The sequence below is a fragment of the Onychostoma macrolepis genome, chromosome 16, assembly GCF_012432095.1.
Source record: "Onychostoma macrolepis isolate SWU-2019 chromosome 16, ASM1243209v1, whole genome shotgun sequence".
NCBI classification, from domain to species: domain Eukaryota; kingdom Metazoa; phylum Chordata; class Actinopteri; order Cypriniformes; family Cyprinidae; genus Onychostoma; species Onychostoma macrolepis.
The window spans coordinates 33,893,164-33,912,652 of record NC_081170.1 but is presented as its reverse complement, the minus strand read 5'-3'; the positions used below and the strand labels follow the sequence as shown (position 1 = coordinate 33,912,652).

General features: G+C 36.4%; 1 protein-coding gene and 1 long non-coding RNA gene across 4 annotated transcripts; one reads left to right on the top strand and one right to left on the bottom strand.

The window, feature by feature from the left end:
* Positions 1–390: 390 nt before the first annotated feature.
* On the bottom strand, positions 391–7,186 carry ttc29 (tetratricopeptide repeat domain 29). 3 transcript variants are annotated; one of them, XM_058745878.1, is made up of 11 exons: positions 7,083–7,186; positions 6,874–6,966; positions 6,725–6,793; positions 6,471–6,640; positions 5,098–5,283; positions 4,609–4,821; positions 3,506–3,591; positions 3,335–3,426; positions 1,360–1,483; positions 943–1,166; positions 391–829 (listed from the first exon to the last, which is right to left on the bottom strand). In XM_058745878.1, exons 2-11 carry the CDS (start codon positions 6,960–6,962, stop codon positions 808–810), a joined length of 1,275 nt encoding a protein of 424 aa, XP_058601861.1. In that variant the 5' UTR covers positions 6,963–6,966; positions 7,083–7,186; the 3' UTR covers positions 391–807. The 3 variants fall into 3 exon arrangements, with proteins under 3 accessions (XP_058601861.1, XP_058601863.1, XP_058601862.1); XM_058745880.1 differs by having other exon boundaries at positions 943–1,163; XM_058745879.1 differs by having other exon boundaries at positions 6,874–6,963; positions 7,083–7,156.
* Positions 7,187–7,354: 168 nt separating this feature from the next.
* Positions 7,355–19,247, top strand: LOC131521299 (uncharacterized). Its single transcript, XR_009266254.1, has 3 exons — positions 7,355–7,881; positions 17,831–17,883; positions 18,407–19,247. It is a non-coding gene; the product is annotated as an uncharacterized LOC131521299 (long non-coding RNA).
* Positions 19,248–19,489: the final 242 nt, after the last annotated feature.

Below are 19,489 nucleotides of genomic sequence, written 5' to 3'. Positions count from 1 at the left end.
TCATGAGTGGACAAACATAAAGATCAAGAGTCTAACAGCAGTGCAAAAAGTTGTGTCTGTGTATTTAAGGCCAATAGGAATGTGCGGTTTTTGTTTATGTGTGGCTTCAGATGGTTCAAAATCTTTCTCTAAATGTGTAATATTTTAAATACTTGATAAATCATTTATGCATGCAAGACATTAATGCACAGATTTTGTGTGTGTATCAAATGCATAAGACATGAATAAATGATGACAAAATGATCACCTTTGGTTGAACTTGTTAAATGAAAGGCATGAAGAAAGACACTTTCATGACTGTGTTTCTAAACACACTTAAGCACACTTTTAAAAAGTGCACTTTAAAGAAGTACACATATTTTGATGTGTTGACGAACATACTAAAGCACATGAAGTCCTTTTATCTTTAATGTGATATTACATTTAAAGTTTATATACAGTTTGAATAGAAATGATATTATATTTTAGTTTACCCCAAATGCTTATCAGCACATTCAGCAGTACACTTTAACCATGTTTCTTAGACAACAGAATACAAATGTAACTCAAGTCCTACTAGTGTGTGAACAAAGAATTCTGAAGTTCAGCTAACTGCATTTAATATGAATTTAAAACATAATACATTTTCATTTAACTGTCAACAAATAACATACACTCAGTTCACACTTCAGTATATTCTTTTAAATGTTAAAATCCCTTTTAAATGTACTATTAAAAACGAATGTACTTCTTTTCCACATGGAATCTCTCTAAAAGACAGATTTGAAACTTTATTCAGCCTTCAGACAAACATCTGCCTTCCACTGTTCACCTCTTCATTTCTTCCTCTCTGTTAAGAAAGAAGAGAGTAAGTTTGTGCATTATCTGACACACCAAAGCAATCCAGAGACCTCTGATGTGGCAGAGAATTCAGCTGAATTGTTCAGTTGTCTGCTCACTCACAATGGTGCACTTAAGCTGTCGTGTCTTCTCTTCTTCCAGCTGATGATTCTCTTGATGTTCTGGCGTCCTGGAGTCTCTATGAGCCTGTGATAGGTCTGCATCATGCTGAGTGCACGAGCGCTGCCCGCACACACCCGAGCCTTCTGCAGCCTGTCCACCGACTCCAGTTTACACGCAATCTCATACGCACGTCCAAAATGTTCATGAGCTCCATCATACTGCTTCTGAGTACAAAAACAAACATGCAGATACACAGGAACACTAAAACTCTATAAACACATCATAAAGTGCACAAAGATCTGACGCAACACATGCTGATGATGCCTTCAAATGCTCTCTAGACAGGCAGCTCACTAGGTTTGGGACACAAATTCTTAACCCACATGTAGATTTAAATCTAAGCTCTCTGTCTCTTACTCTCAAGCTGAGGATGTTTCCGAGGCACATGCAGGCTTTCTCAAGGTTTCTGTCCTGTTTGCTGTTTAGAGAAATCTCAGCAAACTTCTCCAAATATTCAGTTGCCTCTGTTACTTTGCCTTCACTGTAACACACAAACACACAGAAGCTTTAGAAAGAAATGGTTACTGATAAGTCATAGTTGATCAGTTATCAGGGTCCAAGTACCGTAATCTCATTGCAGTTTACCAAAAACCATTGACTAACAAGTCATTCTAATAAAACCAACTAATTTACGTTCACCATGTAGACACATGTACTGTACTGCCACCTTCTGGCTAAAGTCCATACCTTACATATAGCAGTCAAAAGTATAGACACTCTCATTGTAAATTTTTAAATAACAGCCTTATGAAATATTAAGCCACATTTAAAAAAAAAAATAATGTTACGAAGTGAAAGTATGAGAATTATGGCGTCACCAAAAATGCAAACAAGAACTTTACATTTGAGCTTTTTTGTTTTATTCCTGCTCTGCTTATTCTGGACATTAAAGAAATGTTTTTATGTTTTATCAAGTCTTTACTGGAGGAAGTAATGTTATGGACAGAGGACTCATATTTTAGCCATTAGCAAAGGTTTGAAGTTAAACCGTTTTATTGATATATTTGTTTCTTACAAACACGCAGCGTTTCACTACTCCAGATGTTAACTGATGGACTGGAGTGCTGTGGATTGTGATGTTTTATCAGCTGTTTGGACTCTCATTCTGACGGCACCCATTCACTGCAGAGCATCCATTGCTGAGCAAGTGATGCGATGCTACATTTCTCCAAATCTGATGAAGAAACAAACTCATCTACATCTTGGTTGGCCTGAGGGTGAGGATGTTTTCAGCAAATCTTCATTTTTGGGTGAACTAAGTCAGCTTGAGTACGGGTGCATACCGGAAGGCTTTTTAAAAAGTATTAAAGGAGTTCACTCGTTTTAAGATCACTAGAAACATAAATTCAGTCAAGTATGTCCAATATTTATACTAGTAGTACTATACCAAATTAAAGACTTGCTGTCTTTTAATAAAACAGGCCACTATGAGAGAAATCATTTGTGCGGGAGCAGCCATACTAATCTAAAAATCAGCATGTTTTTGATAATTATTTACTGGGGCTCCAGAAAAATTCCAAAAATTCGGGTAGGGGTCATTGCACAATAAAATATATTTTTCTTTTTAAATGTAATATAATGGAAAGTAATTTGGAGATATCTAAGGCATGAGTAGTTAATTCATGTGAGTCATGGTTCATGAAATCTAATCACAAAAGTTTACATATCTAATTTTCTGCTCTATAGCACCATCAACAGTCCAATGCATGTGATTTTTAAATTTTTTGTATCCCATGAGTAGTGTTCAATATTTTGACACATTTTTTGGTTTTATCCAAAGCAGCTTATATTCCATTCAATTTATACATCAGTTAAGTGAAAGTGAAAGTGAAGTGACATACAGCCAAGTATGGTGACCCATACTCAGCATTCGTGCTCTGCATTTAATCCATCCTAAGTGCACACACACAGCAGTGAACACACACCCGGAGCAGTGGGCAGCCATTTATGCTGCGGCGCCCGGGGAGCAGTTGGGGGTTCGATGCCTTGCTCAAGGGTCTCACCTCAGTCATGGTACTGAAGGTGGAAGACAGCGCTGGACATTCACTCCCCACCTACAATTCCCGCCAGCCTGAGACTCGAACTCGCAACCTTTGGATTACGAGTCCGACTCTCTAACTCTCTAACCATTAGGCCACAACTTCCCCACAACTTAATGGGAAATTCACAGGAAACTGAACTTTGATAGTCATTTTTTGGTACCTTTTCATTACAAAACATTGGGTTTTTCTGTCTCTACAGTCACTATTTTAGAAATGAAGCTTTACATCTCAGATTTAAATGTGTTGTGATGTGTGATGTGTGTGTGTGTGTGTGTGTGCATCTACTGTACCTCTCCAGAGATTTGGCAATGGCTTCATACGCTCTTCCCAGGCTGTCTGTATTTTCAAGTGTTGTGGAGATCTCCATGCATACGCTGAAAAACTGACACAAGCAACAAAAACCTCAAAGAACAAATAATTACAGAAAGAAGAAGTAGAGTTTGCAAGCGCTCTGAACAGACCTGTTTAGCAGTCTTCTGGTCTCCGGTGCTCTGATACGCCAGGCCCAGTCTATAGGCTGCATCTCCTTCTAACCCTCGATCTCCCGCTAGACGACAGATCAAAAACCAACAACAGGAAGAGTCATTAAACTGTGCTTTAGGGGTTGTGTGGTTTTATTGCTGGAAATCTGACGTGGAAGTTCCTTCTGCTGCCCGAATGTTATTCATGGAATGCACAACTGGCCAAGCGTTTGAAAATCTGATCATAAATGAGTTGTATTGCCAGTATAAATTTATAAGATCATTATATGACAATACGATAATTGGTAATACTTTATAATAAGCATGCAATAACAAAGCACTTAGAAATCATTTGCAAACTATTAGTTATTAGTATTTAATAGTTTATAAATTGTAGTTAATCAGTAGTGTGTTTAGGCACCGCACAACCACACAATCACATGGAGCCCCGCGGAACGCGATTTCTACCAAGATGTCTGTCCTCTAAACCTACCTGATGTATTTTAAAAACATGATCTAATGAGTATTTGTATTTCATATTGACAGCATTGTTATAATATGTTGTGTTATGGCATTGATTGTGTTTTGGGGATAGGCTTAATGTATTTGTAAAAATTTTAATGAACTCTTAATACGAATGCAATTAATGTGCAATAATAGTTGACTTAAAGCACTTACTTAATGACATTTTCCAATTTTCCAGGACCTAATCTAAAGTGAGAACTATTTACAGTTGTCAACAAAGCATTATTGAACTATTTACATAAGAACTAATTAAACAATATCACTTCATTACTGACAAAGGAATGAAGTTTGTATAGAGTCTATTAATACATTCAATACAATTTATAAACTATTAATGAACTATAAAGTAATAGTTTACAACTATTAATAAAGTAAACACTTTATTGCTATATACATTTCTTTAGAATAAAATATACCTGAATTATATTGGACAGGGAAAAATCTAATTTCTCCTCCACCTTGCCTACTCTCGACTAAACTTTACTTAAATTCAAAGGTACATTTGACTAAGCTTTGTCATGTAGCTGGGCACGCTGCATGCATCTCTGCTTATGTCAGAGTGAACAGAGTGTGCATACACTCTTTAGCCATCTGGTAGGCCTTGTTGAACATCTTAATGGCGTGTGTGTAGTCTTGTTCCTGAAGCAATCTCTGTCCCAGCAGCGTGAACACCTTCTGGAGCTCCTCACATGAGAGCGAGTGATGCATGCGGCCGCTGGGGTCCTGCCATGTACGGCCCATGCTCAGCTGATAAAACACCTCATAATGCTCTTGTGCTCGCTCCAGCTGCCCTGCAACACACATGCACAACATCTCTACATACAACCATTCATTTTTTTCTCTTTTTCCTCTGCTTGGGTGAATTTTACAAAGAGGGTCATATTTTTCTCCCTGCAATTTAAGAGAAACTTGAATTTAAATTGATTTGAATTGAGAATGTCTTTTAAATTCCAATTCAGTGTAGTCTAATTGATTTAAATATGAACTGAGGCAGGAAGTTTGAATCTGAATGTAAAGAGGCAGATTGAATGGCTGTCATGTATTGAAGAACTGTGTATGTAAGTTACCCTTCTCTAAATAAACTTGGCCCATGTGTAGGTTGGCCTCAGCCTCTCTTTTGCCAGAGTCCATTTTGAATTTGCGAGCTGACTGGAGGGCCAGCTGAATGAAATGATGCTTTAACCATTTGTCCTCAGGCTCGGTGAAAAACCTGGCCAAGAACATGTGGCTGTCATACGCCTCTCCATACTGTCCTACAGCAGAAAACACAGAGATGAAGAGCATTGATATAATAGCAATCTCAAGGTTTAGGGGATCAGAGCTCATGTACATGTACTGATGAACTGTAATTTATTTAGATGAGCATGTACAGGACGATGATCCAGTATATTACTTTAGCAAAAGTAACAACTATTACATACTGTTTAATTGTTGTAACAACTGTTTTAAAGTTGAAACTTAGGTTAAGGGAAAAAGAACACAAGTAGATAGAATAGAAAAAAGAATGCTAGTGTTAGAGGGTCAATTTTTTAATAAATAAAAAGAAAAATAGTAGATTGAATAGAAATAGAATAGAGAGGGCAAAACACACACACACAAAAAAAAAAAAAAAAAAACGGTGGATAAAGTACATCTGATATGATTGAATAATCCCTTTAAGTTATTAACCTAAATCAAATATTTAAATTTATTATTATTTTTTTTTAAATTTATTTATTATGCATCTTAACAGTTTAATACACATTCATTTGTAATTAAAAAGAAAAATACAGACACTGAAAAATCAAATCACAGAATCAGACTCATAAATAAGCTACATCTGTATATTACTACTTTTAAAATATAGAAGTGATGGATGTCTGTATAAGTTCAGAATAAATGTACTTAAATATAGGCTATGGTGATAAAGACTTTTTAAAAAAATCTTTATTATAAATTACATAACAGAACAACAACCCCTCATCCCAATCTACACTGTAAGAAATAACAGAAAAGAACTGGCAACTCATTTTCAGGACATTATCTAATTTTATGGACATTTCTATTAACCCTAAGGCTGATGATACACTGGGCAACTTTTTGGAGCAATGTTGCTTGGGCACTTTCACATTGAGAATGGGTAACACATTTCTATCTGGATACTTTAATTCGGTCGTGGGCCCTGTGTCTCTCACCTGGTTGCCCATTGACGGCAACATTGTACAAAGTTGCCCTGTGCATAATCAGCCTAGTACAATGCAATGAAGTGTAAATGTCAAAATACGGATGCAACAACTGTAAAAATACATAAAATAAAATAAACATGGGAAATCCCTTCAAATGAATACAGTACATTGTGCCCCAATTTTACGATTTGTTTAGAGTGTAAATATGAATTTCTGTGCCCACAAATCCCACATGTGAAGTATTGTTGGCCTCGGGTGAGGTCGCGTGCCGTTACCGTGTCTCTCTGCGGTCTCGGCGCAGGTGAGGCGCTGCTGGAGTGTGTGCAGCTCGCGCGGATCCGCTGCGTCCCAGCGCTGCAGCAGCGAGAACATCTGCGCGAACGAGCGAGGAAAGCCCTCGCGCAGCAGATCCACGCACACATTCTGACGCAGAGGCTTCGTGGACCTCGAGAGATACGGCAGAAGGTCGGCATTTCAAACAATCATCTCACAAACCACTAACGTTATAAATCCACAGATGAGATCTTACTCGGTGGGGATCTGTGTTTTCTCTGCTGTTGGATGGACGGGATTCTCCTTCACACATTCCGGGATGGACCTAAACTTAATCAAAAACAGTCTGGACATTGTTGGAAGGCAAAATATTTCAACGTTTTAGCGTTGATAAGCAGAGCTTACTTAGACGTCGGTGTTTTGCTGTGTTTATGGGGACTGTAGATGTCTGGGAGGAGAGGAGTCCTCGAGCCGCTCACCAATGCTGAAGACATGCTGCTGATTAGCAAACATTTAAAAAAAGTTAAAATAAGCTAAATTAGAGTTAACAACAACAAATGCGTGACAACGAATTATTTTAAACAGACATGAAGCTCTCAAAAGCTGCGATTTACCTGGTTGTCAGATTTGTGACTCTTCTGTAACTTGCTAACGTTGACAGAATAGAGTTCCGTTGCCACAGCGACCAGACTGCTCACTTCCGCTCAACTGTCTGGCTATCTATCTGTCTATTATATTACACTATTATTTAATTTGAAGATCGCCACAAAGAGCAATTTTAGAGTATGATATAGAACTGAAAGTGATTGGAACAACCCTTTGACCTACCCCCCGTTTGTAGGTCAAGAAACCACAATTTATTTTCAATTTCCTTGACATTTCCAGGTTTTCATGACCCCGAGAATCCTGTATAATGAAATATTACTTCTTCTTATTAAAGTTAATATTCGGAAAATTAAATATGATTAAATATATAGAAAAGCGCAATATAAATGATTACGCAAACGGATTAATTTACAATCATATTACCGCGCTCAACTTTTTTTTTTTGTACCCATATTTCATGATATTTCTGTTATATTATCTTCAGCCTCTTTAATGTTGCTGGACCTTCCCCTGATGACCACACGGGGTCGCTGTATACCGCTGTATTCAGCTGATGCTGTTCAGTTGTGGCCATGTTCATCGTCCATTGACTCATTATCTCTTCAGAATGCTTATATCACTGGCACAAGCGACATTTGGTTTTGTTCTTACTTTAAAACACATCAGGGTCAGTCTACGCCTAGCCACGTGTTACCTCGGCAGCGGCGGGTGGAGGCGCTCTCACCGGATGTAGTTTGTGGCGCGCGCGGGACTGAAATGTACCTCAGAAAGATGTCTGTGTTCTCCTGTTTACCTCTGCTTCTTCAGGTAGGGAAAGTACAGAAACACACACAATATGAATATATATGACTATCAGGCAACCATACAATGATTAGCCTAGATATTATTTTTTGTAATGGCTGACAGGATAATTTAATTGGCATAATTCCTACTTTTTAGTCAGCAAAGCTAGGATTCTTGCCTCTTTCGAAGCAATATTATCACCAAGGACTGGATATATAGCCTATATTAAATATGTATATATGCATATATATATATATATATATATATAATAAAATTTACCAACACGATGAATGAGTAATTTTACAGGCTTTTATTTATTTCCTAAGCGTTAGACACGTTTTGCAACCCTTCCTTTAAAGTTATTTAAACTGAAGGTTTGGTAATTCAAATTAATTTCTGAATCAGACTTTTTCAACGAATCAGTTCAAAATTTCTGATTCAGTTTTGTTGTGTCATCAGTGAAAATGTTCACAGAAGGCTATCCCTGCGTCACAATCTGCATACCATCCACCCTATCTGCCCTAAATAGTATTGAAAATTACTAATATCACAGAAGGATGGATAGTATGCACGTTTGGGATGCAGGCATTGTCTCCATAGACCTTCAAAAGCTTATTTTCAAGTTCTGTTAACTCATAGTTGTACGTGCATCATACACATCATACATTATGGCCTTTTCGGTACAGGTGCTATGTGTGAACAAAATCATTAGATGAATGGTTTGAACATGTACACTGTTAAATGTCTGTTGTCATAGAGTTTGGGCCGGATGAATTTCAAGTCAAGTCAAATGTATTTCTATGAGCGTACAAAGACAAATATTGGTATTGCTTTATTTAGACATGTACAATTGCTTTGTTCAAAGCAAGTGTAAGCGGTTCTCACAAAAAAAGTATTAATGAAAATTAGATCAACTCTTTCAGGTGAAAAGAAAGAGCTTATGCAGTTACTCCACTGTGATGTGGGCATCTAAAGTCATCATGATTATCTTTGTTGTGGAGTTTTAAATTAGTTGTGTTGCACTGGACATAACCAAAGCATTAAACGATAGAGCTGCTTTGCATCTGAGGAGATGAAGAAATGACTTATCAAATTGTTAGAAGAGTCATTCAAAGTGTGAGCAAGTAGCTCTGGTAGGAGGCAGATAGCAACTGTGCATATATTTGTGTTTTGAGTTCACAATAATTAACTTGTCAAATGATCTCCCATGTCAGAACACATGAAAAAAGGCCAGGAAGCAATTTGGGGGATGCAAATTTGTAACTTGTATATATGTTCCTGATAGCCTTTATTCTGTGGATTTTAAGTGCTCTAATTAAATATGGAGACTTAATTACTCCATGCCATTAAATAAAAGCAAACCTTCGTCACAGAGTTATACACACAAACTGTAGATTTTCACTGGTTATTATTATTGGGAACTAGCATAAAAATTACCACCCCAAATGAAAAGAATATTTAATCCCTATTTAGTCAAAGTCAGTTTCTATTAGTGGCCTAATTTTTATGCAATGGTGGTTCAAGCTGAACTTTCACTTTTAAGTCAATTAGAGGATAATTGAAATTTAGCTGCCTCTTCATCCTTGTGACCCTGGGAAGAAATCAGCAACTTGAAAGCATCACTTCCCCTTTTTGTCATTCATGTTTAATTCCATTGTCTTTACCAGATCAGCACTGGTTGAATGAGTGGTAACTTGGGTCCAGACTCATTGCTCTGCTTCCACAAGCTGTGAACCATGACGAACTCAAAGAACCGTCCCAAGACTATAACAGACTGTCATTTATGCCGTTTGGTGTGTGTGTTCGAGTGTGAGGGTGGGTTGAAGGCCAAGGCATGAAAGAGGGCCACGATTTTACCCCTTTAGTCACCTGTGGAGAAACCCCAGGGTGAGAAAATAAAGACTAGCCGTGGATTGGCTGTGCAGTGGTAAACCCACTATGTGACCACTTTTAGTAGCTCCACCCATCATGCCACCCTAGAAGGTCTTTCAGTGCATGAGCTCTGCAGCCATTCAGTGGTCTGACGGCTGAATAATGTGGTGAAAAAGAGGATTATCATTGCTGAATGTGCACTGTTTTGGTTGTAAAATGTTCGCAAAGCCATGCTTGGAGAGATGAGCATCCCTGACTACATTCAATGCATTCAGAAGTTCTCCATGTTAAGCCAAAGGGTAAATATTGTAAAAAAATATTTACATATATATATATATATGTATATGTATATAACAGTTACAAAGAAACTGCAAAGTAACAATGAAGTAGACATGAAATATTAAAGTACAAAGACAAAAATTTCATTTATTTACAACTTTGAAAAATCTTTTTTTTTTCTTATCAGCGGGAAATTGTACAACTATTCTGTAATTCCATGACAGTTCGTAACTATCCAACAATATCTTTCTCAGAAAACAGAAACAAAATTATGAAAAAGTTTGTAAATCCAAAAACGTGATCAACAGATGTAATGTATAGTGAGCATGCAGCACAGGACCGATAGGGTGAGTGACAAACCTGGGCCACCGAGCCATCCTTATTTATCAGTCCTGCATTCTCATTCACATTATTTATTATGTCTGATCTCCCACTAAATCTTAGAGCTTCATTGCTCATGTATAACAACATGTATAAAGGCATATATATTAGTCAAATGTTTCAGGCTGACCTCGTCTTTGTTTTAGAGTCCAGGTGGCATTTCGTGAGTGATTCTGGGTGCCCCTTTTGTTCAGGGGTTCCAGTATGTGCCAAGAAGACCGGGTAGATTTCCATAGGCAGCTGACCCATGAGCATGGGGCCCAATACAAAGAAGGATTTATGAGGCCGTGGAGAGGAGAGGGGACAGAGCAAACCCCGGACCAACAGTTCACTTACAGATCAAATTATATTATTGCAAAAAAAGCTAAATTATTCATAAAAATACTAATACAAAATAAAACTGCGTTGAATAAGAATATTAAGTGATGCTTAACTGAAGCAACTTTTGTAAATTGCATTCTCAATTCTATTTGGATGCATCCCTGCAAAATGTAGACTTTTTGGAAAAAATGTAACATAAATTCCATGGTATTTACTTAAAATATGGACGCCAGCTTATGTATAAAGTGCATGGTGATTGTGGTTATATAAATTGCTTATTGCTATTTGATGTAACCGTGACCCATCTAGTATTATCTACTGTAACTTTAACTTGCTTGAAGAATTGCACTTTTAAGCATTAAATCCAATTTTGTGCAACAGGAAATCACATATGAGCTAGTTACATGTTCCAGTACATCCTTAAGTAAACAAGAAATAGAGAATTAGGAGTTTAACTTCAATGGCACTTTTATTTTCAGGACATTAAACACTGGAGGTGCTGTGTCTTTGTAGACGTTTTAGGCCATTAGGGGGAGACGTTAGCCTGTTAGACATCAGATACTTTTATCCCTAACTTTTTATGGTACTTTGTACAGTAAATGCATACATTTTAAACCACTTTACACTAAGGGAGAGCATAGATTAACTTTTTGTACAGTGATATTTTATAATGTTAGTTTTGATATTGTAGTTTACAGTTGATCCCACAGAAAGTTTACAGCTCATTAAAGAGGTCTAAATTTGATTACATGTGAGAAATACAGCTTGTCATGTTCTTATATCAACATAGAAAAGAGCTTGTTCTTTCTTTTACTGCTGTGGCTTCACACCCGGCTGAGCTGGATTCATTACAGCTGTACCATTTTAACTAGCATAGCACAAATGCTGGCATCATCCTTTTCCACACGTGTATTAGATTTTACTACAAAGTGCCCCATTTGTATATTGCTTTTAACCTCCGTTTTATTTGAGTCAGCATGACATAACAACGTTTTTCAGTTTACATTTGACTCTTAAAACAAGCTAAATGGACTTTTCGGTTAATTAGATTGGTTATTTGTACCTCTTTGACAATTTGAACAATTCTCTGTTCTGGACCGTGACAAAAGAATAATATGATCTAGTCTAGTGTTTCTCAATCCTGCTCCTCTGACCCTAGGGCTTCTAGTAACAGATCAGATAATGTTGCATAATCTGTATTTATTCAGTGACCCCAAAAGTATCTGGCCATTTATTCCAGATGTGTATGAAAATCAGTTTTGAATGTCTTTGCATTAGATATAAAATATCAAAGTATGTGGCATTTGGCTTAAAGGGATACGCAGGTTAAAAAAAGTACACTTCAATAAGTGCTCTATTTTTGCGCACTAATTTTGTACTTAATATACTAAAAATGATTCTTTAGTACTTCTTAAGATAAAATTAAGATCAACTAAGTGTACTCAACTGTGCTATTTTGGGACACCATAATTATGAACTAAAATGCGCTTTTAACATACTATCATTGTATTTAAGAAATGCATTTAGTCACCACTTGTAGTACACTTGAGTCTACGAGTGTATGAAAGATGGTTTCAAGTGTACTACAAGCACTACTAGGGATGGGCGATATGGGCTTTTCTGGTATTTCTGGTATTTATTGATATAACGATATCAATGACGATAATTCAGGGAATCCTGTTTCTTTTCTTTTCCTTTTTTAACCCAAAATAGGGTGTTGTGAGCGTTATTACTGAGTAGCCTAACCTACACACGTAATGTAATGACTGTTTAATTCATACTGTAAGCCAGAGGGGGCTCTTGTGCAGAAACATATATGCATCGCAGAAGTAATGCTACTGAGACACTCCATGAAATCCCTAATATGGACAAAGGTATCCAGTTATTGCTGAATAAAACGCACAACCAAGGTAGAGAAATTTTAACTGATGAAACTTGAGGACAATAAACATACGACTGCACAGAATATTAGGGCTGTCGCGATTCGTCGATTTTTAGAAGTCGTCGACTTAATTTTGCTCGCGTCGACTAACCGGCAAAATACCGGAAATAGCACATTTCATGGACAAGAATCCATAAAACACATTACTAGACTATTTTCCAAGGCTGCATGATATATTAAACCCATTTAAAAATCATAATTAAGCATAATTGTGAATTCACAAACGCTATGATTTAATTAAATAATTATATGCGATGCAGTAATTATTTACAGGTGTGTAGAAAACTCAAACGACCTCCCACCACGGTGATACCGGTATTACCAGTGTTGTCACACGTCGATTAACCGGTGGGAAAATTTCCTCACGGTCACAAGCCTAACTCTGAGTTTACACGTTTTGATGTCCACATATTAATTTAATTACAGTGGCTGTAGCTTTTCTGTCCTAAAGAAATGTCCAAGATTAAGTGGACATTCGAATTAAATGGTGCTTGGTCAGTATTAAACAAGGATTAGATCGCACAGTAATGTGTAAAAATAATCATCAGGCCATCATCGGCGCCCCCTGCAGGCCTTTTGATGTAATGCGTAATGCACATTAGCTCTATTGTTTTTTAACAGTTTTGTTCAATAAAACCATATGATTTATTGCTTTTGATACTTTATTTGAACTAATTATTATTATTATTTCATCATTGCTACTACATATGTACTACATGTTGCATTTTAGTTTTTGCTTTAAAAAAGGATTTCATAGAAATTTGGATTTCACTTGGTTTAATAAAATATTCTTAAGTAAAACTGTTGATTTTTTTTTGTGGGAAATTAATCGTTTAGATTAATCGATAATTTAGTCGATAGATTAATCAAAATAAAAATAGTTGTTAGTGGCAGCCCTACAAAATATATATGGTTTATCTGTGTTCTTCATGCAATCTTGGGTATTTTTATAAGGAAAGTATATTTATAATGCAATGCTAATCGACATAGCCTTTATCACTGTATATAATACTATCATTCTGTAATATGAAACCATGTATGGTCAAAAAAAGAAGTATTTCAAACACTCGACTACGTTATTAAGTTAATTTGGAGAAAAAGCATGTCAATAAATGGTATCTTTGTTGGACAACAGGTTTGTAAACAGGCTTATACACATGCAAAACTGTATCGCACATGTGCTACTGTACTACATTTATTCAGACCGATTTTTTGTGCACTGTACAGCCCTGGCCAAACCAGTTCCAGATTATAAAAGGAGCTCGAGCTCTTCATTTTGCAATAAACTCCTCCTCAATTTCACGTCCCCCTTCCGCAATGTCGCTCCACACTGTCGCACACAGAAATATGTCAACAACTGGACTTTATCATTATTATCACAGGGAGAATTTTTACCGGTATATTTTAAAACGATAAGATATCACTCATCCCTACTAAATACATTTTTAAATACAGAGCTAGCATATTAAAATCGCACTTTAGTTCATATTCATGGTGTCCCAAAATAGCACAGTTGAGTACACTTGGATCTTAAGTTCATCCTAAGAAGTACTAAAGAGTCATTTTTAGTATATTAAGTACACAATTAGTTAGTGAAAGTAGAGCACTTTAAGTACATTATTGAAGTGGGCTTTTTTTCCAAAATTTTAGTTCACCCAAAAATTTAAATTCTGTCATCATTTACTCACCCTCATGTTGTTTCAAACCTGTGTGAGTTTCTTTCATTTGCTGAACACAAAAGAAGATATTTTGAAGAATGTTGGTAAGCAAACAGTTGATCCCCACTGACTTCCATAGATGGGGAAAAATGACTATGGAAGTCATTGGAAACCAGAAACTGTTTGGTTTCTTCTTTTGTGTTCAGCAAAAGAAAGAAACTCATACAGGTTTGGAACAACATGAGGATGAGTGAATTAATGACATTTTCCAAAAGAAAGTTTGTAAGGTTTCAAATTGTAAACAATAGAATCTGTTGAAAATGAGGTTTTCCTTCGTTTTGAACAGTATATCTATTGTTTTAACATTTAAAACCTAACATACATTTTTTATAAAGTGCTTTGTATTGTGACACAGAGTCAAAATATTTGTTTACACTCAAAAATAAGAAATTTTTGATATAATTGACAGAATTGCTTTTTCAGGCCAATGCTGCATTGCTACTGAAAATCTTACAATTGCATACCTTTTTATTCATTGCTAATGTGAACTTTTTTTCTGTGATGCATTCTACATAATTTGTCATCAAAATAATGTTTTCTAGCTGGCATAAATTTACCAAAAATGGCTCATAATAGTTTTGAGAAAGAAAAACAAGAGGAAGAAGAATGTGTTACTAAATTGCGTACCATTGTTTTCCAGCAAAAATGTGTTAATGAATTTTTGCTGTTGCATGGTAGCTGTAGAATTTTCTGCAGACAAAAAGTGTAAAAAAAAAAAAAGTCATATTTCATACAAAATATATTTTGTAGTGTAAATAAAAACGATCATTCTTTTGTGGCAGGGTGAGTAAATACCTGGAAAAAAAAAATATTGTTGGTTTCACAAGTGTACAAAAAGCTTACCTATAATTGACTCTTCATATTACTCTCATAGGACAAAGTATGTTATAAGAAACCACCTGAAAATGCAGATATATGGCTATACTTTGCATTTTTGTTTTGTTTTAGTTTGGTGAGCAAACAAATGTCTAGCTTAAAGACAGTAAAGCATGTATTAACAAGACTTCAGTCCAGTGACCTGGCTAGAACAGTAAAATAAAAGCAGTGCACTGGCCGTTTAGAAAGAAAGCAAGACTTTTGCCAGAGTTGCACAGATAATTCGTTGAGCAAATTATGAGTGTTTGTCAGGGGTGTGATCTGCGTAAGACTGGTGATTGGACTGTCTGTTGTGACTGACAGCTTCAAGTAGACAGGGGTTTGCTTGCACAATGGGTTTTGGCCTGAAACAATAAACACATGTAATGAAGGTTGAGCAACTGCGCAGTAGGCTGTGTTCTCATGAAACTCTGTCCATCGTACAGCCTTTATTTCCTCTGAGATGCCCCCTGCACCCTCTGCAGAGTTGAGTCATCATCTTCGGTCAGTCCAAGACCCTGTCATCACTATGATGTTTTGAAGACCATAAAGATAACAGGCTGATCTCTGGATGATTGCACACAGTGTGGTAATTAAAGGTTTGTTCTTGTGATGTACTGAGGAGCTTGACGTTATGTTGCACGGCTCTCATGTGAACTTTAAAAAGCTGCCTGTTATCGGAGGCTCATATTGTACACTTTCAGATGATATCAGTTTGAACCCAGAGAATGGCAGTTTTGTCAGATGTGAGAAAAAAATTGGTTTGGTTTTATTTGCCAGTGAGTGGCCCATATATCTTATTATTTTCTGGGATTTAGTCCATAGTGAGAATTAGACAGTATTTTGCTGTGGGTTTCTGGGCTGATTTAGGCCTGTTGTGGATAGCAGACTCACAAAGCTTTTCATATTCCTCATATTCTTTGGAGTGGTCAGTTCATAGAAGTCACAGAAATGAGCTTATTTAACTAAATCTGCTCTGTAAAGTTGATTTACAGGAGCATTTTAACTTTATAAGGGAAGTTTTTCAAACCTTATTAAATGCATGCATCTTCTTTAATGTAAAATTCTTAAATTTAATCCATAATTTCCATGAGAATAACACATTATAGGGCTGTTGCCAATCAAATAAACGAAGTATCAACAAAATCCATCTTTGCACTGTAGAAGCAGCATCTGAAGATCTATTTACACAGACTGTTCAATGCCACACAGAGGTGGCACGAATGCAGTTACAATTGCATAAATCAGCATGATTTTAAATATTAAAAACAAAATGACACTTTAAATATGAAACTGAAACAGCCAAAGCTTAACAAATTTCTTCAAACGGTGGATTCTTTCAGAAATGAAGCAAGAGAATTATTCACTCAATCTATTTGTTGAGACATTGATTCTGCTGTGGTTCTATTTGTTGGCCAAATAGAGCAAAAACAGACCAATTTGTGTCTAAAATGTAACCACCTTAATATTAACATCTTGCTCATTGAACTGTTTTCACATTTGCAATAGTGCTGGTATTCAGGAAAATGTGATATTGCTTAACTATCATATGATACAACTTTAAAAGACAAAAATGGGCATTTATTACCTCCATGTCTTGATTTTTGGTGACATTTTAACCGCATTATAATCTATTACATTATGCAGTAAAAGCATGCACTCTAAATGCATTTGTTATTCACACAGCTGTATTGAACAAAGTGGTTTAAGTCAAGTGGTTTATAAAATCAATGCTTATTACCCCTGGTGTACATGTCTTCATTTAAATGCTGAAGTATCCCTCAGCGCACTACAAATCAATGACATCAGCGATATACCGCTCCCACCTTCATCAACAGAGCCGATAAGAATGACTGCGTGTGATTGATTAGTCCCTGCAGTGCATGTCCGCACCTATCCGCTCTCCGCACGGAGCTCACACAAAGATGGGGTCAGCTTGTTCTTCTTGGAAGCAGATGTGATGTTCTGTCCTGGGGAGGAGACAGCACGAGCTCGGGCGGCGCTCCAGGAACACCTCGCAGTTTTCTTGTCCCGTGTCGCTGCAACCCATCCTTGGCTGCGCACTGAAAGTTTCAAGTTTGCTTTCACCTTTCCATTTTAAAGGCAACACAAAAGTTGCATCTGAAGCAGTGTATATATCACAAAGTGGTGCGCTGTACACTTGACAGATGCCACGTCGATTTGTTTTCGATTTGTTGTAGCTTTGAAAAAACATCTTTTAGACCTGTGCGTTCTGTTCTGATCAACTGCTTTTGAAAGCGAAAACACATCCTGGTACTTCAAGCTTGAATGCTCAGCTGCTAGAGATATTTATTATCACTAAATTTAACCTAAATCTTATAACTATATATAATTTACATAATTTTGAACGTGTCAAATGTACTTCAGCACAGACTGTAACCCCTCCCCCAAAAACATTGCAAATAAAAATTATTGGAGTACGTTGTACCTCTACATTGTAACATTTAGTACCTCATAATTTCATGTTCATTACAATGTGTTACTTGCCATTTTAATTGTAATCTTTATTGAAAATTGTGTGAAATAGGTTTCTACATTTTTTAAATAAGTGCATTTGATCATTTTCTCCTTTTATTTTGGAAAGGTAATGAAGATGTGTTGGTGATACGTCAAGCTTGAACGTCTCAGATTTATCAGGTAGGAATTTTTTTTATAATGAATTGCTTATCACAACTGTTATTTTTAGCTTCTGCAAAGTACACTGAAAAAAATTGTTTGGGATTTACTTTGAAACAGTTTTCACTCAGAAATCGCAAGTAAATTTCACAAATAATTACAAAGAAATTTTGAAGCAGGAAAAATAATATAGCATTTTCTTTTAAATGTACTCCAATATTTTTTGGGGTTATTTACATTTATTACAGTGTTTTGCCTAAATTGCAGCTAGATTACTAGATGATTCTGGACATTTAAATGAATGAAGTGCACTCTGGGATGATTTTTAAATCATTTTGAATGCTTTCCCTTTACTATCCACTACAAACGGCAAACAAATAATAATAATTTACAATTAAACAAAACATTTACAACTAAATGTATTATAGTTTTTGTCTACATATCTAATTTCGAGCATTTACAGTAAACTTTCAGATTTTGAGATCTTAAAAAACATTTCAGTCAAGTGTGTCCAAGATTTTTATTGTTGGTGTATCTCTTAAAGATATCGATGAACAGCCAATATTCAAGACACAAAACCAGACATGGAATCATTGTCAGGCCAAAAGAAAAGCTTAAGGCAGCCTCGAGATGCTTCACAGAAGTCATTCTTTTGTATAGGTTTTATACCTCCCTACTCTGAATTTGGCAGCTTCTGCAAAAATTAGTCTCAAGATGCCAAGATCTCAGTAGCAGCTCTCAAGGGACTTTGCTCAACAAGTTGTGACAGCTAGAAGTGCAGAGAATGTTGCAGAGTCTGAAAGGAAGGCTGATCTCGGTGGAGAGGCTAGAGACGGGCAAAGAAACGGTTATGCAAGCTGAGTGTGAGGCAAGAAGTATACTGTCGGCCCGCATCACTCATGCCGGGAAGATAAGGTTCAAAGCCCTGCTATCAGCCTGCTGAGAGGAAAACAGCCCGCAGCCTCTCCCGGAGACACCATCAGACACACTGCTTCTGTAGACAGAGCAGACAGACGTCCGTACGGATGCTGAGAGAACGTCCTGCTTACCAGACTTGTGCACCATTCAGAATCAAATCGAAAATGGCTTTTAAACTCTGATTCCTATTCTGAATTGCAAAGCTGCAGTTCAAATGTGATTGTGTGAAGTAGAATTAGAATTGAAAGGAAGAAAATACTGTAAAATTGTAACTAGAAAAGATAAATTTGTCTTTAAAGTTTGCATGACAAATGTGGTTTGAAAGTGTTGAAAAATGTTTAAAAAGCCTTGAAATGTGAAAGTGTATAGGCCTCTCAGACAGATCAGTGTTTAAAATGCCTCCTATTAAAATTTGTGTTTTAAATATATTTAATTTCTGTACCCAAGTGGAAATAAAAAACGCTTCATTTCCCACACATGTATTGAATTTCTTATTATTAATTATCCTGTCCTTATGATTTAAATTCCAGTTCAACTACTATCAGATTCACACTGAATTGAAAGTTCTCATCTCATTTAATTGTTTTAATTGTTTGTTGATTGGCGTAAACCAAGAGATAAAGTCAGTCATATCAAATCCAAGTGAAAAAAACAAAGACTTAAAGGGATAGTTCACCTTCAGTTGGTCCCCACTGACTTGCATGGTGTT

Bases quoted from the DNA above. Each gene is read 5' to 3' on its own strand.
- ttc29 (XM_058745878.1), bottom strand. From the start codon at position 6,962: ATGTCTTCAGCATTGGTGAGCGGCTCGAGGACTCCTCTCCTCCCAGAC. The intron at 4,822-5,097 runs GTAACTTACATA...TGTGTGTTGCAG, and splicing joins CCAAGTTTATTTAGAGAAGG to GGCAGCTGGAGCGAGCACAA. The intron at 3,592-4,608 runs GTATGCACACTC...TCTGTCGTCTAG, and splicing joins CTACCAGATGGCTAAAGAGT to CGGGAGATCGAGGGTTAGAA.